The sequence below is a fragment of the Pararge aegeria genome, chromosome Z (assembly GCF_905163445.1).
Source record: "Pararge aegeria chromosome Z, ilParAegt1.1, whole genome shotgun sequence".
Taxonomy (NCBI): domain Eukaryota; kingdom Metazoa; phylum Arthropoda; class Insecta; order Lepidoptera; family Nymphalidae; genus Pararge; species Pararge aegeria.
In genome coordinates this window covers 912,480-934,482 of record NC_053208.1, presented here as the reverse complement: position 1 = coordinate 934,482, position 22,003 = coordinate 912,480, and the positions used below count along the sequence as shown (strand labels likewise).

The window sequence follows — 22,003 nt, the reverse complement described above, 5'->3', positions numbered from 1 at the left end:
GGTGTTATAAGTTAGACTATAAGGAATTTTGTGTATAGAATAAGGTTGTTTTTAGTTGTTAAGTACTAACATAGGTTTAACTACATTGTTATGGACAAATATCCGAAATAAAGATTATTATTATTATAAGTATAACTCATAAGGAATCACCCAGTAAAAATACTAAATTAATAGAAGCATATTCCTTTTCCCATATAAACGAATTCAAAACATTCTCACTAATGACAACCCTATGAAGTTAAAAGACCGACACGTGCATAGTACCTACGATATCGCGTAGCTAGCTTACCTAATAAAGTGACAGGAGTCACATGATTTTAATTTAGCATGTTATGTTAGGGCACTGGTTTACTCAAAAACTATTAGGTTTTCGGTTTTGCAGATAAATTTAAGGGACAGTATATAATGTACCTCTAAAGCCTCTGGAGTATTCTTTCGGTTTACATTTACACGTTGTATATAGTGAAAATTTATACGCAACACTGAGATCCATCATTACTTAGGAGTGCCAACAGTAATCGATGAAATTAATAACTATAGCCCTAAATATCGGGAACGCTTGGTAAAACACCCCAATCCACTGGCACATAGCCTACCGACTGTGGAAAGAACCAGACGTCTGAAGCGCCCTCATAACTGTCAAAGTCAATAAGAACTTCAAAAAATCTACTAATAGTCTATCGACTGATTGTAGATGACAAAAAAATAAAATATAGTGAAAATTATAAGACTGGTGTTAAAGTAACGGTACAAGTAGATGGCCCACCTGTCCACCCAAGTGGAAAACACGTCGTGCAACGAGCCACCCTCGATCCGTCAACTTGAGGCGTACGTGTTACGCCTCACGCGCCTATAATTACAGCGGCAACCACGCCCTTCACACCGGAACACAGCATTGCAACAATGCTGGTTAGCGGCAGAAATAATAGAATACTTCCAGACGAGCTCTGTCACAAAACACTTTACTACTGCCCAAAAATCATCACAATAAAGGCTAACTTGGGATTTGAAAAAAAATATTAGACAAAATCTTGAAGTCGCAAGAATATGCGTATATAAGTCTATTACATACGATGATTATTACCTGCAAGCGAGGCCGGCGTTGTGTATTTCGCGCAATGCACCAGAGATTTGAATCAAGATGGGCCAAAGTTCTAATTCAGGAATGTGAAAGTCTGCGTTCTCCGTGCGCTGCGTGTTTTGCTACACAGGAAAGTATCACGTGAGTACAATAACAGCCATGACGACTAATTTAGAGAACCTACCCCATTATAGCTCTCTCCATCGTCCAGGTGTCTCCGTGTCGTGTCGACACACAAACACTACACGCACACACACACACACACACGCACACAAACACACGCAAAAACTCATACATATAAAATATACTAAATCTAGTGGAACATTTGTATAATTAGTGTACTTATTACTCGAAGGTAAGGGGTTGTACATGCAGCACAGTTTTTACTATTGCAGTGCCAACCTTGCTCATATTTTAAGTGTCATTCAAAATACTATACTTCTTCCAATAGTAGAACGTGTTATTATTATGTTAGTTATAGGCCTTGTATCTCTCAGTGCTAGTCACAAGTAACACTTTTGAGTTATTAAGGAGAAAAAATAAAAACGAAAATCTGTAATGAAATAATTACTCGGTCGGTATCCACTACCCGCCGACGATTTTCATAAAATAAAAACTGGAAAATATGCGTCCCAGGATGTTATATCAGCATTTAATGACTTAAAATAAATATCTTGGACTGTTAAGTTAAGAGTATTTATTTAATTTCTTTTCATGAAAAATAGTAATTTTTCAATATAATAATGTTTTTTAATGAAAAATTAGTATTCGAAATAGGCACCTGGGTGTTTTGTATTTTGTTTTTGCATTCAAAATGAAAGTGGATTTTATTTAATGCTTCGAAACACTGCAGCTTTTGTAATGTAAACGCACAGAAGTGTTACAGCATCACATTACGAATCCTTAAATTTCTAGCCATTTTTTTTAATCATTGTTGGTTTTGCTGAAAGCCGCATTAAAATCAGTGTACAAACAGCGAACGCGATTATTTTTTATAGTAATTATGTAAAGAAGTCATTGTGACTCGATACTATAAGTACAAAGGGCACGGGACGTGACTCACCTGATGCGTATACGGTCTCGGGGCGTCCGGGTCCGCAGAGAAAGTGTAGCGGGCACTGGCTTCTGCAGCATAGCCGGAACTACCCGACAGAATGTACTTCTTCAGCAACGTCAAGCACGCGAGGTGGTGCTCATATACCAAGATGGCAGCTGGAGAAAAGTTGCATTTTCAGCACACATTTCGTTATTTAAGCAAAGATGACCCAAGACGGCAGTTGGAAGGCTGCGTTAAGGGCGAACAATATTGCGGCAATGAATTTGTCAAGTGGTTGACAGAGTTATGAAGATTGAATGAGTAATCTTAAATCGGTTTAAAATGTATCTTGTGGTGTTGTAAATGTTATCATTTAGACATTTAGATGCTATAATTACAAATATCTATTACATTCTTGCTATTTTTATTACATATCTGAAAAAATTGCTCCAAATGAACAAATGTTGTGTAAATTGATAGAATGGATTGCCATTTGCCATCATACATAGAACTGTGACAGTAATAAAAACTACTACCGATTTTACAATCGACTAAGCTCGTACCCATCATTCACTCTTTAGTTCACTCTTCAGATCACTTTTAATTTCACAGCATTAAGGGTTCTACATGTCAAACTCCTATCAGGTTAATAGTCTGTGGTTTTATTTTCCGATTTTTACCAGTTTTGTGATAAAATATAAATAAAACGTAATTATGAAAATTAAGCATAGTTTGCCATGCTCCGCAAAAAGCAGGAGAATCTTATACTCCACACCAAACAGATCTTCGGCAATGTACCCCCTACGCACGTTTCGCTCCGAAACCGGAGCATATCCTCAGGATATGATGACTACAATGAATAATTGTTAACTTGTCTTAACACCATACAGATTCTCCTGCTTTTCGCGTGTGTATAGCAAATTAAACTAAATTTTCACAACATTTCATGGAATTCTGGAAAGTAGCGCCTGCTTGATACTATACTATACTATTGGTTAACCATTTAACTTTGAGAAATAACACTCGTGCGATAATTTGGCGCAAGAAACAGTTAAATTATCGTTAGCCAAACTGAAATGTCGTGACGGGTATGTTTTGTTTAAATCGGCTTATGATATGGACTTTACAGGCGTGATGCTGTTGTGTGATTGCGCAAATTTAAGCAATTTGGGAGTTTATGATTTCTGAATTTTCTCTGGTCCGGACCGGTGGGGGGCTTCGGCCGTGAATGGATACCACCCTGCCGACAAAGACGTGCCGACTAAGCGATTCAGTGCTGCGTAGAAACCGATGGACTACCATTCTCCAAAATCGTATACCAAAATTGTATACTTTTTGTTGAATTTTTATTTATAATTTTACTATATGTTTGTTTGTATGTGGTGTACAATAAAAGTGTTTCATTCATTCATTCTCACTAACAGCTTAGCCTACTTACATCTTGGACTGCATCATCACTTACCACCAGGTGAGATTGCAGTCAAGGGCTAACCTGTAATGGAATAAAAAATAATAATAACAATAATGCATTTATATGATGACTCACATTCGTCCCCGAATGCGTCAGTCACAAACGCCTTGAAGAAGCGCACGATGTTGGGATGATTGATTTGTGTCCAGACCTCAAGGCTCGCCGGGAGCTCCGCCCCGTTGGTGAGCGGGATCCGCCGTAACGCGAACGTGGAGGCGGTATTCCGGAGCTTGGCCGAGAACGCCGTGCGCGGCTGGTGCTCGCTATCAAGCGGGGCCAGCTCTACGTAATCGCCGATTTCCGTCGGGAATTCTAGACAAGGAACGCGTGATCACAATACAAGTAATGGTACATCACTGCAGCGGCCAGCAAAACAGTCATTGATGGACGCACGTGCAACTACGCAAGTCCATAAATGCCTAGTAATTTTCTCAAACATGTCTTTACTAGAACTCATTTCTTGAAATTCAATTGCTATTCAAAATCAATTACGAAAAAAAACAATATTAATGTTTCAAGAGTGTTATTTTTTTTTTTTTTTAAATAAACAAATTTCCACTACCAAATTTAAATAAGACATTTGGTGAGTTACAAGTTTGTTCCATATTTATAGTACAATGCAGATATGAGTTTACTATGTCATTTATTTGGCCGCTAAACCACGACTGATATGTATTTTCATACAACTTTTGCCGGCCGCTGCTCGCATGAATTTCAGGTCAGTAGCGGCCATTTCATTTATATCGAAGAAGTTAAAATAATCTTCCACAATGGTGTCTTATAATATAAAAAATCATTTCATTGATTTTAGTGTAAGTATATGAGTAAATTATTAAAAAAAAACTTGGTTAAAATTGCTCTAACTTCATAGCTCAACATTAACTCGACTGTGAGCTTAACATAACTTAGCCAGGCTTTTTTTTGTTATCACCATGATAACAAAAAAAAGCCTGGCTAAGTTTGTTGTGGGCTCTTCTTAGACCAGGGCACGTTTCCTAGCTCTAGTTTTAAGTTAATAAATGCAGTTATCACCATCACTAACATTCGTGTTACATGTTAAATGAATGAACGCTGCACAAGTGCCTGTGATAAGGTCATTTTTGAATTTGAATTTGAAATAAACAATGAAAAGATTTTCTATAATAACTGAGTTTTTATTATTTTCTTAGTAATTTGAAAAATAAACTTAACACTAAAACTGAATAAAGAGGATGACTGAGAAAAATTATGACTGTGTGTATCCTGAGCATGAGGCGTATGGCCGTAAGTGTTGTCTGTACAAACCCGACCGTAACTGTACTGTACAGACTTATTTTTGTTGTAATAATTGACGGATCGAAGCGATGGCCCGCCGAAAGGTAAAAAGGTAAGTGGGAAAACCATTGACTTTAAAGTAAACAGAGTAATCTTATACTAATACTAGTGGTCCCTCGCGACGTCGTCCGCGTAAAAGTCAACCTTAAAAGATAGACTTGCTGTCGCCTGTACCAGGCTTTTTTAGAACTTATAAAGGGAGAAACTTTTTTATGCGTGATTTTATCAAAACTTTAACCGTTTACGCAGCGCACGTGGCGTAAGCTAAGTGGCCGATTTTGAAACATTCTTCATTGGTCCTATGCTCCTTTTAGTCTTAGCGTGATGGTATATACTCTATAGCCTTCCTCGATAGATCAGCTATCCAACACTGAAAGAGTTTATCAAATCAGACTCGTACCTGAATAAATCAGCCGTTTAGTTGCAGTATATGTAAATAACCTAGATACCGACTGCAGCGCCATCTTTCGGGCTGATTTGTGAATCTAAACCATCCAGGATGCCACCCAAACGCATAAAAAAAAATCATTCAAATCGGTCCAGCCGTTTAGCCGTTTATTAGTAATCTTATACTAATATATAAAAGTGAAGAGTTTGTTTGTTTACTTGAACGCGATGATCTCAGGAACTACTGGTACGATTTGAAAAATTATTTCCCTGTAAGATAGCCCATTTATCGAGGCTATAGGCTATAGGCTATATATCATCACGCTGAAACCAATGGTAACACAGCAGCAATGAAAAATGTTTCGAAATCGGGGTTTATTTTTCATTTTGTAAACTTCCCTTTAATAGATAGTTGTTCCCCTTTAAAAGTTGTAAGCAAAAGTCCGACAGCATGTGTCTATCTTTTAAGGTTGACTTAGATAAATTATTATTAGAAAAAAAGGCAACTTTCGCGTTAAATTGACTATCGAACCGGTGGTAGATTAACTACAAACCTACAGCCTGACCGTTTTAAAACTGCTAATATTTTGTGTGTACTAATGCCAAACTAAAAACGTATAACATAAGCGCGAAAGTTGCGACGTAATAGAAGGGCAAACTTATTAAATTTAGACGATTTGTATTGGAGCGCTATCGCAAGAGTGCGGAAGGTTATCGTTGCAGACACACGGTAGAGATATATCTTTAACGGAAAAAGACTCGACTTGAGAATGTGCGGGAGCAGTCTGTGGCTTTGGCATGCCATATTGACCATTTACACGCGAACTCTCCGTTAGTAGTAAGCTCTTTGAAACAGTGCTCGTCCGGGAAAGTACTAAAGCCATGTTTATTTCGCCATGCAGTTTGTTGCAATGCTGTGTTCCGGTCTGAAGGGTGTGGTAGCCGGCGTAATTACGTGCACATGAGGTTTGACACCCGATGCTTTAGGTTGGTGGGGACAGGGCGGCACGTTGAATAGTTTTACTCTGTTTTAAACCAATGATTTTCCACTTAATATCAGATGGGCCATATGTTCGGTCTCCGACTTCTTATTGCAGTTACTCCGGCAATCACTAGGCGTACCGGCAGTCACGCAGAGAACCGCACCTATCCATTGCTCTAACACACACAATTAAACAAAGAATATACGGCTTGGTCAGTCGACAGCAGTCTGTCACAAAGCGTTAACATTAGCCCGCTAACATCTAGACTGCAACATCACTAATCACCAGATTTTTCTTATTAGCGGGAGGGTTAGCTCATAATCACAACGCTGTGCAGACGGGTTGGTGATAACAGTAGATGGTAGTAATGGTACAGAGAAAGCTGCAGGCCGTACTCCGTTATATAGTCTCCCTTAGTCGTAGTGGTGACCGATGATGTGCCATCAAAACCCGGCACATTAAACCTACTAATATAATAAATGCGAAAGTATGTATGAACAAATTTTACTGAATTTTGAAGTGGAGATAGATAATTCCCTGGATTAACACATAGGCTGCTTTTTGTCCCGGGAACATGTACGGTTCCCGCAGGATTCATGAAAAACCCAAAAAAACGCGTACGAAACTGCGGGAAACAACTGGTAGGGAAATCATAACCACTAGGTCCTAATTTAATACAAAATTTTAAACGTTACATTTATGCCATCGTAGCAACTCTGTTGCTCCGGACAATAACATTTTCGCATTTATAATATTAGTAAAGATATCAAGTGGTCTTCTTGGTCTCTTTTACTAAACCTGTCAAATGTGGTTTTGTAAACGAATCCCAAATAGACCTCCGCTTTATGGTTTTAAATTAGTTTTAAATACAGGGGAAAAGAATTATGTGGAACCAACATTACCTGTGAACAGCGATGGCTGTATGTAATACATTTCGTCGTTACGACGGTAGACATCTTTGTTCATCTTGCCACTGCGGCTGTAGTATGGCGTACGCGACAGTCCTAGAAAGTAAATTTCCCAAATCAGGCTCATAGCCAATATTAACTCGGTGATGCCATCAAAGTTATATCATCAGATTAGCTCTGCCTATCTCTGAATATCATTAGGGAAAGAGAGAGCAGAACTCCCCAGCAGACAGCAGACGTGTAAATGAAAACCGCAATAATACTTCAGCGTGTTTAGAGGAACATTATTTACTGTCTCTGAGACATATCTGTAAAGCCGAAACGTTAATAGTTTTTGTGTAAACCACTGCTATAGTTTTTACTGAAAGATACAGATACAGCGCTAACATCACATGCAAAAGTAAAATCAAGAGAATTCTATCAATTTATTAGGTTTAAATACTATGCACGTGTCGGTCTTTTATATTCAATAGGGTTGTCATAGGTAAACAATGTTTTCGAATAAATATATCTCTTGATTTAATATTTTTACATGGGGATTCCGTAGGTAATCTACTTACACCCTTCAATAGAATTTCGTGATCCCGTTACACGTTGTATATGTGAGCGTGACCCACAAAGGATTTAATTTGGGGGTGAAATTTCACTGTAAACTCATCAATTTAACAAGTTATATCGATAAAAATTGGTACTTAGGATGACATTTAATATAGTAAAACATTTGGACAGCACTTTCAGGTTTTTTAAAAAAATCGATTCCAAAGGGGATAATATAAGGAACTAGCGGACCCTCGCGACTTCATCCGCGTATGATTCAATCGAGAAGCTAGAATAGATCTGACGCTAACATAATAATCAACGCATCCTAGATATATACCTACTATTATTTTACGATGTATACTGAGTTAGTAAGTTGTTGTTATTATTACAGTTGAGACATACATACATACATACATACATACATACATACATACATACATACATACATACATACATCCATCCTCACAAACTTTTGCATTTTTAAGTAGGATGGTACGCATGCATTTTATCGTCCCATACGCCTTGCGACTTGCTGTTATTTGTGAAGAGTTATGTCCTTTATCTCCGACAATATTTATCAGATCATCATTAAAATATGCATTGTCTATGCATGCTTGATAGTACGCTTTCAAATAAAAAAAAATTAAGTAAACCTGATAAAAACTTTCATCCCATTTTCCGGAGGAAACTTATTGTTTATTGGGATAAAAAGTATCCTATATGTTGACCCAATACATTAGCTAACACTTTACCAAATTTTATTTAAATCCAGAATGACAGACAGACAGACAGACAGACAGACAAAATTAAAATAAAAATCTGTTTTGGACTCGGTATCGATTATAAAGCATCCCCCAAACTCCAAACTTGCCAAAAATCCATATTAAATTGAACTTTTAATATTAGGCGTGATAAACTAAGCGTGATGTACACTAAGAAATTCAGTTTTTTTACATCCTCTGATGATATTTGCAGCACGCATTCTGTCAATTCTATGTCAAATGTACATTAAAAAAGTTTATATTGTCCAAAGCGCTAAGGTTAGATTAGTTCTTAAATAAGGATTCTTAAATTTTCTAATTATCCGCGTAAGGTTTTAAATTTTTTCTGTCATAAGAACCTTCTCCTGACAATAACAAACACATCAAAAAAAAGTTAAATCGGTCCAGCCGTTCACGCGTGATGGCGTGACCAAGTGATAAACGGATTCATTTTTATATACATAGATAAGGTTTATTTGTGAGACCGCGCTAAACTCTGTAACTACCAGTCGGATTTTCTTTTGTTTCTTTCGAATTTTGCTGCCTAATTCTTGAGGGTTCAGATTATTTTATATTACGATACGACTTATAATTGTACAGTGGGTGAACGATGCGATGCGGTGGAATAAAATTATTTAGCATTTGACAAAAATTACTTAACAGAAGCTGTTGTAGGTTCGCAGACTAAGTCGCGGCGCGGCACTGCTAGTAGGCTATATATTAAAGACACGAAAGCGAAAGAAAAAAAAAATAGCATGAACAAAAGAAAAAATAAATAGCATAATAGAATAAAGTAAACAAAAACCAGTAGATTAGAATCAGAGCAGGGAACGTCGCGATTGGTTACAATTCAGGCAATAGAAACATTTGCGGCAACAATGCATTAATTACAGTTTGATGGCATTCCATTTCATTGCAACTAATCATTATTCGCATAATATCTATAGATTGGTAAATATTCAGGAGAGCTTTTGCAAAAAAAAAATTGTCAATTTGTTATAACCGTCGCATATAACATGCAGCTACGATATTGGAAGAAATCGTTAAAAATCATTTAAACGTCGCAGGGACCGGACGCCTAGCAGATGTAAGAATGTAAGACATTGAAATTATTTATCAACATATTGAAAATTCGTACCGAGATATAATATTAAAGAAATAAATATGGCATACTTATTAACCAAATATTTAGATTTTAGGTAAAGAAAAAAAAAATAATTTGAAAACCAGTTATAAAAAAAAGGTAGGCGTTGCACATGCATATATATATATATATGTAGTGATACCCGCTTTCCTCAAATAATGAAGGATATATAATGAAGGATTTTAAGTTGTTGAAACAGAAAAAAACAGGTGATTTATGGGGTATGTCTGTAATAGTAATATCTAACATTTGCAGTTTTATACATCGGCTTCTATTGATAATCTAGCTGTGTGGATTTAAATAAAATTGCGGCTTGGTGTCGGTCTTTTGGTCTCCAGGTAAATCCAAGTAAAACCCAAGTAACAAGGCAGCACTTATTTCGTTTCCTCTCTATCATATAACAGTTTACCAGCTGTTCTATTTAAAGGTACTGTTATATATAGTTTCTGAATTGAGTAGCAAAATTTTTGCCGCCGTTGGATAATTGAGACGGTGGAAGAATTTTCTACCGTTAAAAACTAAAATTCTCTTAGCTAATTCTCTTCTATTACCTATTATAGACTGTGCTGATATTTGCTACTAGAATTTATCAGAGACCATGCTCGATAAACTGGAAAGGCTGCGGAACGTATGTATACGGTTTATCTTTGGTATTCCTAAGTTTGATCATGTGTCCCAGTACCGTTCTCGGTTAAACTGGCTACCAATTCGATCCCGTAGGAACTTAGACGCTCTTTGTCTTTTATATTCTATTCTATTTTATCCTCAGACGTCACCATATTTAAAAGAGCGATTCAACTTTCTTGGTAGCAATGTTCAGTGCTATTTGAGGGCTAAGGATGACAACAGGTTGCATGTTCCTGCCAGTCACTCGCATGCGTATGGAAATTCTTTTACAGTCTAGGTGGAGTTATACTCTGGAATGGATCGCCGAGAGACATTAGACAGTCTAAATCATTAAGCATCATCAAAAGTCGTTTAAAAGAATATTATTTATCTACGGAGTCATAAACTTATATATTTGCTCTGTATGTATTTGTATATATTTATATATATATATATATATATATATATATATATATTTATAATGTATGTATTTATTTCTATATTATTTGTATTAGCTATTTATGTATTATTGTTATATATAGTTTATATTATGACATATTTTTAAATTTACACTATCCCGTTTTCATAAACATTTTCTTCTTTCATCAAGGGTTGTCTGGAGGAGATCGCTTAAAGCGATAAGACCGCCTTTGCGCATTTTTATTTTTCTTGTATTTATGTTTTCAACATATATTATCTTTATCCCTTAATTGTGTGTAAATAAAGATTTTTTCTATCTATCTATCTGTCTAACATTATCAGGAAATCAGGAAAATAAGACAGATTACTGACGAAGAAACAGCAAGACTTCATAGTGTGATGTCTTACGAGATCTTATTATGGGACAAAGCTGCTGATATTGAAACTGTATTCATATCGCAGAAAAGCGCTGTACGGTCAATATATAAACTTAAATCACGTGATTCCCTCAGTGATAAATTTAAAGAAATAGGTATACTTACGGTAGCATCACAATATATTTATAACAATATCGTATTTGTAAGACAACATATTAGTCTTTATAAACAAAAAGTGGATATAAACAGTCGACTTACAAGAAATGGTCATGAATTAGTGACATCTGCATATCGTCTGCGAAAGGTGCAGATGTCATTTGTGGGATTGAGTATACGCTTTTATAATATGATTCCTAAGGTAATTTTATACCTACCAATGCATAAGTTTAAAGAATGTGTTAAAACACATTTATTCCTTAACGATAAGGTTGCTTGGAAGCATCCGGCTGCGCTTTCATCTCTTACAAGATAGAAAAATGAATTTTAAAATGTAAAATGTAAATTGTTGAAATTGGAAAAGAGCAACTGCTGAGTTTCTTGCCGGCTTCTTCTCGGTAGAATCTGCCTTCCGAACCGGTGGTAGAGTCACTACACACAGACAGACTTGACGTTTCTAAAGTGCTTATATTAGGCCTACTGGAAATAAATGTATTTTGAATTTTTTTAATATTGAATTATATATACACACATACAAAGTAACACCTCGTTTGACATTAAAATGTCCAAACTCAAGTATTCAGCATTATTAATATCACATTTGTCTTGTAGGCTATCGATTTATATCTCGGGTTAGACCCACAATGTAACATAGATAACATTTCCACGGGCGATGCATTATATAAAGCGCACAGCGTTTACAGTCAATTGTGCCAAACAAGGAGCAATTCAAGGTCGATCCTTCTCTATTGCAGCCAATCATGAAAATTGCTCGGCAGCGTCTATTATATATATATATATACGCACTATTATACCCATATTGGTATATAAATCAATGCAGTGCTTATGTTACTTGCATACACGACGTAGTTACACAAATAAAAAAAAAGTTGCAAACAAAACATAAAAAACAATACAGTACTATTAGTAATATAAATAACAAAACACACAGCACGCAAGAAAACATAAAGCAAAGCCGGTACATAAGTTTATAGAACATTACGCTCGAGAACGATTGCACATTACAAAAAAGACATAAAAAAGCAAAAACAAAATCGCAAAAAAAGCACATCGACATATATTATACACCCGTTGAATGATTTTATATGCTGTATACATTAGCCGCTAAGCCTCGTAGAAACCGATTTCCATAAGACAAGGATCTTAGGGACGTCCCTAGATAATCGATTATCGCGATAACTTTTACATGACATTCACATTACATGTCAACGTAGTTGGTGGCCCATAAATAGTAAATATAAAAAAATAAATATAAATAAATATACTACGACAATACAAACATCGCCATCTAGTCCCAAGTAAGCGAAGCTTGTGTTATGGGTACTAAGATAACTGATGAATATTTTTTATGAATAATATACATAAATACTTATAATATATAGATAAACACCCAGACACTGAAAAACATTCATGTTCATCACACAAATATTGTCCAGTTGTGGGAATCGAACCCACGGCCTTGGACTCGGAAAGCAGGGTCACTGCCCACTGCGCCAATCGGCCGTCAATAGTAGAACAGAAAACATCAAGCCAGTCGCAGAAACAGAGTTGAATTTATATATCAATAGATTTTACCCCTATTAAAATGACAGACCAGATACGCCATTGTACTCGCATAGCATAAAATAATCACCCTCCAGCAGAATCATTCTCTAAAGAAAACATCGCTAGCAACATCATGTACCTATATTTAATGTAACAAAGAACAGTTTAAACCGAACAAAACACAATTCTTTTTATAGCAGTCCCTCCAGGGTCCTAAAGCTTTAAATTTGAACCGCCAATAAGCCCTAACAGAAATTGTATATGACCTCAACAAGTGCGCAGTGAAAATTGTGTTACGATTAATCCGCATTATCATTATCATAGCTCATCATAAAATGGTAGTTTATCGTCATCATCATTCGCCGCCCACTGCTGGGTGCAGGCTTCGCCTTCATAAAAGAGACGGTTTTAGAGCACAGACCCACCACGCTGCTCCGATGCGGTCTGGAAGGCATTATCGACTATTATAACAAGTGAGAATATCCGGACCGATGGCGACGCCAATTTTCTAACTCTGAGCTACAGTGCTACACTACCAACGAGACAGTCTGATACTATAGGATTAGGTATATAAAAATAAAAAACACCCCAAGCTCCCCCGCTAGCAACCAGCCAGCGAAGATATAATATTCATGTACGTATTAATAGAATAGCGCCGCATATTGATTCGTCTGGCTAATGGCGCCCCGACGAAGGGAGAGTTTTATACAGCTACAGTTATATACGAAAATAGCAATACGAAACCCTATTCAATTGAGGGAGCTGTCTGTTGACCAACTCACAGTATCAAGTAAGGTACCTACTTCATACGTCCCGAAGGATGGGTTTATGAAATGTTCTGATTCCATTCAACTGCCTCGTTTGTCTAGTGGTTAGTATGTTAATCTAAGTATCACGTCTTGGGTTTGAATCGGGGAATCTCGCAAAATTAAATAAGGTGTTGCGTATTCCCTGTAAACGAATTTTCAGTACCAGCCAACTCGGAGAGCACTTTTAGCCGCCGTTCCCGGTTATTATCACTTACTCGTGGTAACAGCCGCTAAAGCCCACCAACCCGCATTGGGGCAGCGTGATGTCTTAAACCATCTCTCTTATGATAGAGTTCTGTGCGAAGCAGTGGGACTCCAAAAGCCGCAGATGATGATGACGATTCCTTGTAAATATTAAGTTCTTTTTGCGATACAGTGTCGTCGTGTCAGAAAGTCGTTATCGACTTTAATTCCGGGCGGGATCTTATATTTTTCCATACGTAGCCATCAGTTGATAGCTACGTATGGAACTACTAAATCGAATGCCCAATGATTTAGGCGACGTCTGTGGAAAAAAACTTTCACCAACTCTTAAATGGTAACTATTGGTGAACGGTGGTGCCTAGGAATCTCCTTAGATTGTTGAAAACGAGCATTAGTGTGCGTAGGTTATATGCTTCACACGGCACACAAATTGAAGTGCAGCTTCCATTTGCATTTGCGCGAAGCTTTCGATAGCTTCCATAAAAGGAGACATCGAAGCTTCGCGAGTATAGAGCTCGACACTCGCTACTTCATTTACAGAGAGAGAACTCCGACAGCGGGTGGCAAATTTTGATGACGCAAACTGGACCAAATATTATTCATCCATAAATACTTCAATCATCAAAACATTTTCAATACCAGTCCCGTGTCAAAAAGCGTTGTTAGGCTTCTATAAGCCCACGATCGCGGTTATTTAAACTAACATGTAATAATAGTTCAATCCAGCTAACTCGAGTAAAAGGAGCGTGGACGATGTCTCTTTTAAGAATGATGCTTCTGTAATCGCCCTTTCTAATCAAAACTGAGATTAACTGTAGATTAAGAGTTAATCTTAATCTACAGTGTAACAATGAGATTATTACTTACCCTGTTATCGCTATATCTACGGGTGACAATATTATCAATACGTAGACAATAGACGTCAGGTTCACGTGACCTTACCTATTATCTCTCGACGACTTTTAAGGGCGGTCTTCCATTCACCCTCTTTATTGAGATTCTTTGTCTGATTTGTGTAATGCGCTAGATAAAACCAACCAAAGTGGAATTCTATTGAAATGTCACGGTAAATACTAGAAGTGGAAGAACAGTAAACAACTGGGGTCAAGATCCATATCTCGAGCCCCAGCTCAGTTCCCCGGCCAACTTGAAATAGCTACCATGCCCGATAGCGAGGTCGGAGAGTTCCCCCTTAGAACGAGCCTTACATTCACAACTAGGGCACCACAGTCTTCTAGTCAGTGGAGGTGGTGCATACATTACGTTCCTATGACTAAATTATTTCCCTTTGCCTTATTTCTCAAGTACCGGTCGATCTATGGTTCAGATCGAAATTTAGAAACTGTTGGTTGTTGCAAGAGTTGCGCGTCCTTGGTCGATTGCGACGTTATGGCGGTCGAGAGATTGACAAACGCTACGAAAAGAAAAATCAGCACAGATTTCACCTACATGTACAACGCAGTCGCCCTGATGCTACGCGCGATCTTCAAGAGGACTTTAATAGGTTTCGCGAGATACATTCGTTCGCATGCCCGGCATTAGTCCGGTACGCCCTTGACAAGGATGTTGAACGTTGGAAGATAAAGCTTTGATATATATAGCCACCAGGTTTAAGTGGGTAAGAATCCAATATAACCCGATACCTCACCGAGGAAGATCAATGTATGCACACACCAAAGCGTCATTATCATCGTCAAAGTTCCTAAGTTATTAACATAAATGATTCCAGAAGGTATACTCTGGGTGATTTGAAACCACACTGGGATATAAAACAACATCATAAAAGGACTAACAACGACAAAGACTAAATATATATTCCCCTTTAATGCCACGACCTTTGGTATTTTCCCATTCGCTCACCCCGCGGATCTGCAGGGGGTGGAGGGAGGACAAGCTTTGCCCGGGCCGCCGCGGGTGCTGTAGATACCTAGATGCGCTATAACTCAAACATAGATTGCACAGTGGGAGATGCATAAAATCAATAGCTCACCTGGCCTGGACTGCGCGGAGGGCAAGTGGGAGGGCAAATGGGGTGGCGGGTACATTTGCTGCCCGTAGCCCGACGTCGACGCCACGCCCAAGCAAGGCTCCGAACCTAGGATACAAATATAGGTTGAATTTATAGCACTATCGATTTTCCTTACTGCGTAGTTCATTTCATGTACTGTCGACGAGCTGTTATGAAACACAACGCAATATGTAGGATATCATTACGAAACCTATTTTTCCACACAAATAGCTTAAATCGACCATTTCAATTTAACTATAATCAGGTTATTCACCTATAATTTTTTTTTTAAATTTATTGACACAAAGTATTACAGAAAGATACATCAATGTCGGGATGAATCAGGGATGCCAATAAAATCTTTTGCAAGCTCCTTCTCAGTAACAGAGAATTACAAATTGTGGCATGAGCAGCCTGAGGACGTAGTAACAGCGATTAATAACTGAATCAGTTAGAACCCCAAGACCTAAGAATATGAATACGATGTTAACGAATGGAGCGAACATTCTCGACAGCACATATGAAAGTTACCATAGCAGATAAGGTGCGGACATTTTAATTATAATAACCAGATGCGTACGGGAACTTCTGCGAAAAGTTGCGGTTTCCCAATGATGCTCAGGCAGACTTATGCACGTTTTCCCAAAACATAGGAATCGCATGAATCGGATTCCTGATGATGTAGGCGATGGCTATTGAAAAAAAACTTTTCATCAACTATAACATTTAATCACTATTAGTGAAAAATCTCCTTAGATTAGGCATTGCTTTGTTCGTCGTTTGTGAAAACGGGCATTACTGCTTTGCGATTTAAATAGGATTACAAACTTATTAATTTGACCCGAAAAGTCTCTTCCAAGGAGTATTTAAGTTGAAGAAGCCTGCCAGTGCTGGTCCCGCATAATGTGGGACAAGATAGAGAACCAAATAACATCGCTAAGACATTAAGTATGTAATGAAGTCTTGAGTCTACGTCACCGCTTCCTCTAAAAGACGTTCCCAGTAGTAAGACTACAACCTACTCTAGCATTATTCAGTTGAGGTGAGTACAAGAAAAGCATTTAAATATGAATAGCCGTAGCGACCTAATGCCCCATTGAGATATTCTTACTAGCGTAATGCAAGATTAAAATGAAAATCTAGATAAGTCTGTCTATTATTCTATTCGTAATTCGTTGACGCAAGTTATTAAGTGTCATGGTGTTTTTGTTACTATTTTCATCGCGCACAGAAAATGATATGTTAAGTGGGTATTCATGTTACAGATTATTATCCTTTCAACATGCTGATCATAAGTTCTTGGAGAAGTCAAGTTAGTTCTAGAAAAACAAAGTTAAAATAGAAACAGAAACATCCGGAAAAATTTGAATAACAAATAGAATAAATCTTCATTGCTCAACCAAAACTTCATTGTTACGTTTCAGCACGGAGTTTACACGTGCTCGGTACTTAATATTACAATAACGTTTAATAAGACGAACTAAACCTACAAACAAGAAGGGCTTAAAACTCTAAAATATATAAGCTATCAAATCTACACATAAGCTATATATTATTGCTGGAATAAGTTATAAGCATACAACTATAACAACCAAACGACGTCTACTGCCCTGCGAATCTTTTATAAGGATTTCCACACGATACGGTTGTGTGACGCTTAAACCCAGCGACTCTTTGCGACTTGTTTCATGTCAGTTATCATGTAAGCACTTTTTTGTGCCGAAATCCTCGTGGGTAACAATGCGCCACGGAAAGGAGGCTAAGTTGTTGAACCGAAGAAGATGACCGAGTCACGGGATAGAGCTATAACTGTTCAAAAGATATGGTATAATCAAAACACTACGATGTCCATATAGTCCAGCTAATTAGACCACTTCTTTTTCTCATATTTCTATGCCTTGGGGACATGGATCTTGCGAGAGAGTAAGATAGATGCTCTCGAAATGTGGTTCTGCATATAATTTTTGTCTAAAAAAATGATATCCCCCGACAAGGGATATAATTAACGTGTCCACTTGCTAAAGCACGGGAACAGGGAATAGGAGAAGCATAACCCCGTTTATTATTACACATATATTATTTCCACTTGTGCGCCAGTGCTCTGAGAGTTGATACAGCTGCGGGTGACGACAAATTTTTATCTTTTCCCCGCCCATGCCAGCCGTGCTGGAGGTAAAAATTGGGAGTGACCTGGAAAATGTTCCGGGCAAATAAATCCATTCTCCAGGAGATTAGTATAAATCAAAGCCAATGATCCGTGGTCCAAGCATGCCTTAATGTCTTTGGACAGGTATCCAGGCGAAAAGACGTGTCCGTTTCTTGTAGCTCAAGAGAAAGTCGAAGGGACCAGAAGACAGGTAAGGTGACCGCAGATAAATATGGACCAAATAAAGGATTTTAAAAGAACCGATACTATAATTCAATTATTCTACGCGCTGACACTTAGCGTGCTGGAATACGCAGTCTCGGCATGGAACCCTCACTATAAAAGCTACGCTGAAAAAATAGAGAGAGTTCAACGCTCCTTCACGAGGTACCTAGCCTTCAAAGATGTTATTTGCCCATATAGAGCCAATTACGAATCAAGGCGCAATCACTTTAAAATCCAGTCCCTTAAAAAACGTAGGCACGTGGCTGATCTCATAACGCTGCATACAATTATTCATAATAACTTAGACTCTCCTGAATTGTTCAGTCAAATCAACATAAATGTCCCGCGCCGTATTCCTAGACACCATTTGCAAAATATTTTCTCACCGCATTTTTCAAAAAGTAATCTAGGCAGATTCGCTCTAATTAGTAAATAGTCGTCTAGTAAATAGTTACAACAACCTGGCCGACCCTGACATTGATATCTTTCACGATACCCTAGAAAGTTCTAGGAAGAAAATTGTATGTAAATTAAATATATATTTTTTAATGTTAACTTAATATTACTAATCAATCTGTTATAATAGCTTAATTCATATTTACATTATTATTTTTAATAATATTTAGTTAAATACTTATTAAGTTTTTAATTTTTTTTGTAATTGTGACCGGAGATGACAAACGATAATGATGACTGATTATTGTAATGGCACTAGACATAATTTATAATTCTAACACATAATTTTTTTATTTTTTAGAATGTAGTAATTGCTGGTGTGTCTTATGAATAAATGAAATGCATGAATAAGGATCCTATCCTAGCACCACTATAAGAATTTACCAAAATGCAAACAGTAGTAACTAGTAATAACTGATACACGCGCGTTACTGTAAGTTAATAACGAAAGCAAGGTACTTGAAACCGCCAAAAAATCTTTTGCTGTTGTCTCCTAATGAAGGAGATCTATCCTCTATCTACGAAGATATTCATTAGTTTCTCACCAAATAAAATATGACGAATCAGAAATAATATGACGTCTAGATAAACTTCACGTCGTGCGCGGTGTTCCTATACTCCTTACATCTTCTGTAAGGGGTTGGTAATCTACATTCTACAGCTATTAGCACGGTCAAATAAATAATATAAAGATCTACATCCTGAAAGTGCGTTAAGAAACTAACATATATATTAGGTATACATCGAGAACGTAATGTTTTCTTTTTTCAAATTTTAATTTCAATTTCTTTATTCCAACTGAAATTTTTAATGCTTGAGCAGATTTAGACGTAAGAGCTTTAATTTAGAACATTACATCATCCCGAGTGGACATACAAATTGGTACGGTCGGGAATTCCACAGTGGTTTTACTACTAATACTTTGAAGGTGGGTGATGAGTGTACATGACTTACCCATTCCGCTGCCTGAGCCGTGCCCTCCGCCAATTTCATTTGTAAAGAAGTATGTGGTGCCACCGACATTTTCCTGTCAGATAAAAGCAAATGATCAATAAATAGAATTCGCCTAGTCTTCGTACGCTTGAATTGTTCAACTCAAGAGACTTCTTAACTACGTATGATATATTAGGACCTGAAAACCTATTAGTTTTCGCGTGACGGTTCAATCAAATTTTAAAAAAATTATAAAAAAACGATGTTGATCGTTAAACGTCATTAATGCTAACAATCTGCCATTCTAACCTAGCTATAATTAAAGAGTTTTGACACCATTTGTCCGCTCTAATAAATAAACTTGGGTCATATCAAAACAGAAATCAAGTGATCCCTGAGAAAATCACGTAATCCGGTCACTGTGTGAACCAATAGACGCATTTATATTAAGGCCAGCCTCGCGACAAATTATTCACTCATGTTTGAATAACTAACCTATTTTGCAAAACAAGTCAAGATCTCACCTGATGCACTTGTGGTGGGGGTACAATGGGTGGCAAGTTTATCTGGCTGAGAGACTCTGCAGACTCCGAGATCAAGTTGGAAGGAGCGTAGAAGTTGATCGGCATGTATTCTCCTATAATGACCTGCTGATACAACTGAAATTGGCTGATTAGATACCGTTATCCAACTTGGTACAGGTTGGAAAATAAAAGAAACTTAAAGTTGATAACACTATTTAAAAACAAAAATGCTACCACAAAAGAACAAATAATAAATTTTCTCCATGAATAATAATCTAGTGCGTAGACATAGCAAGTTAGATTCGCACTCGTCCAGTGTCGCTTGAAGCACATAGTTAGCACATAGACAGCACAAGTTGACATCCCAGTTAAAGCTAAGAAAGCCAAGTAGATAGATAGCTGGTACAACGCACTCAAATATTACCTGACACAAGTTTATCCGATGCCCAAATTGCGTTGCGCAAGTTTATCAATATAATTCACTATTTTAAGGAAAATCATTGAGGATAATACAGAGGTTTCACTTTGATACCACTTACTGAAATAGTAACTTCTTAGCGCGGCGAGATAATTATAATTCGCTCGCTGGCGAACTGCGTCCCTAAAGTTTGATTGGCCTACACTACCCAAAAAGGCCAGAAAGTAATCTCAATAAAAAAGATAGGTACCTACTAACATAAAAAAAACTACTAAGTCGTAAATTTAATTTTATTTCTTACCTTGTTAGAATGTTGCACTGAACTATTTTATGGTTTTCTTCTTTATTTTTCATTATTAATTATAGATAGCATTTTAAAACATTTTCTATTGAGTTCTATTATTATTTTGTGGTCAAACGATAAACAAGTAGTATACGAGTAGTACGGGATTATTTCTACAACAGGTATGGTCTCGTATCCATAGTGCAGGTCAACAGACCTATTGTCAAAACGCTGAAGTTTTATAAATGTTGTCTATCTATACGATATCATGATGACTTAGCGAAGCGGTGTAATCTATAGGCCCGTTTTCTAATAACACTGTAGTTCATATTTATCTTTAAGGTTTTTTAATTTTTTTTTCACTCTAAATTTTCAACTTAAAGTGCGAATTACACTGAATTGCGCCGCAAGTTTGAAATATGACACTAGTTCAATATCTTTTAAAGGAAGGAGGCCAACCTCCTATATATATATATATATATATATCATATCAGTATTATAATAATCAATGGTCGTATATAAGCTTTATTCGCGTGAATTACAATAGGAAATGTGCATGTCATTTTTTCTATTTCTAATCGTTAGTTTACATCTTTATCATAAAAATATACGTTGCCAATAAAGAAACCTAACAACTAAGCACTCTGTGATTTTGACATTATTGACAGAAAGTTTTACGTCACATTCACATGAAAAAATATAAATCGAAAAAAAATATATATGATGTTTAAATCACATACATATTCCCATCTGAAAACGTCTGCGATAATATCTATGGCAAATGTGAGATTTTCTACCTACGTATACTTATTCGATCGCGTGAATGTTAACCAAAAGTTATATGGTAAAAAAGAGGGGCTCTATCTTGTGTCATCAGGCCCTATACGCTAAAGAACAACACCGGGGAAGAGTTCCTCAACGCGCTATCCACCCGGATAAGGAGGATTAGCATCGAGGCCCGGACCCCCGCTTGGCCAAGGCCATCCGGAGCTGACCACAAGTCGCTCTTCCGCTATCACAAAAATCGTAGTTAACTTTTACGTGATTATTTAGTAAACTTAGCTAGAAAATCGCAAACTTGGCAGTCAGTATCTGTCATTTTAGTGTAGAGACTTTTGCACAACAGAACTAGCACATGACAGGCCCCCAAATGACCATGGACGTGCGCATTTAACCGTACTAGTAAGTAATATTACTCAATGGTTTTCCGTAAATAAACTTCAATTATTCCTTTTCTGATTTCTCGA

General features: G+C 37.1%; 1 protein-coding gene across 3 annotated transcripts in view; it reads right to left on the bottom strand.

Moving 5' to 3' along the window:
• LOC120636535 (PAN2-PAN3 deadenylation complex subunit PAN3) overlaps positions 1-22,003 on the bottom strand; it is a 61,989-nt gene that overhangs the window by 25,646 nt on the left and 14,340 nt on the right. For all 3 annotated transcript variants that reach the window (XM_039908052.1, XM_039908054.1, XM_039908055.1), the window contains 7 exons: positions 20,056-20,190; positions 19,553-19,625; positions 15,754-15,858; positions 7,175-7,276; positions 3,664-3,900; positions 2,145-2,293; positions 1,085-1,203 (listed from right to left, as the gene is read on the bottom strand). In XM_039908052.1, the coding sequence (XP_039763986.1) occupies positions 1,085-1,203; positions 2,145-2,293; positions 3,664-3,900; positions 7,175-7,276; positions 15,754-15,858; positions 19,553-19,625; positions 20,056-20,190 (920 nt within the window). The remainder of the gene's footprint in view (positions 1-1,084; positions 1,204-2,144; positions 2,294-3,663; positions 3,901-7,174; positions 7,277-15,753; positions 15,859-19,552; positions 19,626-20,055; positions 20,191-22,003) is intronic.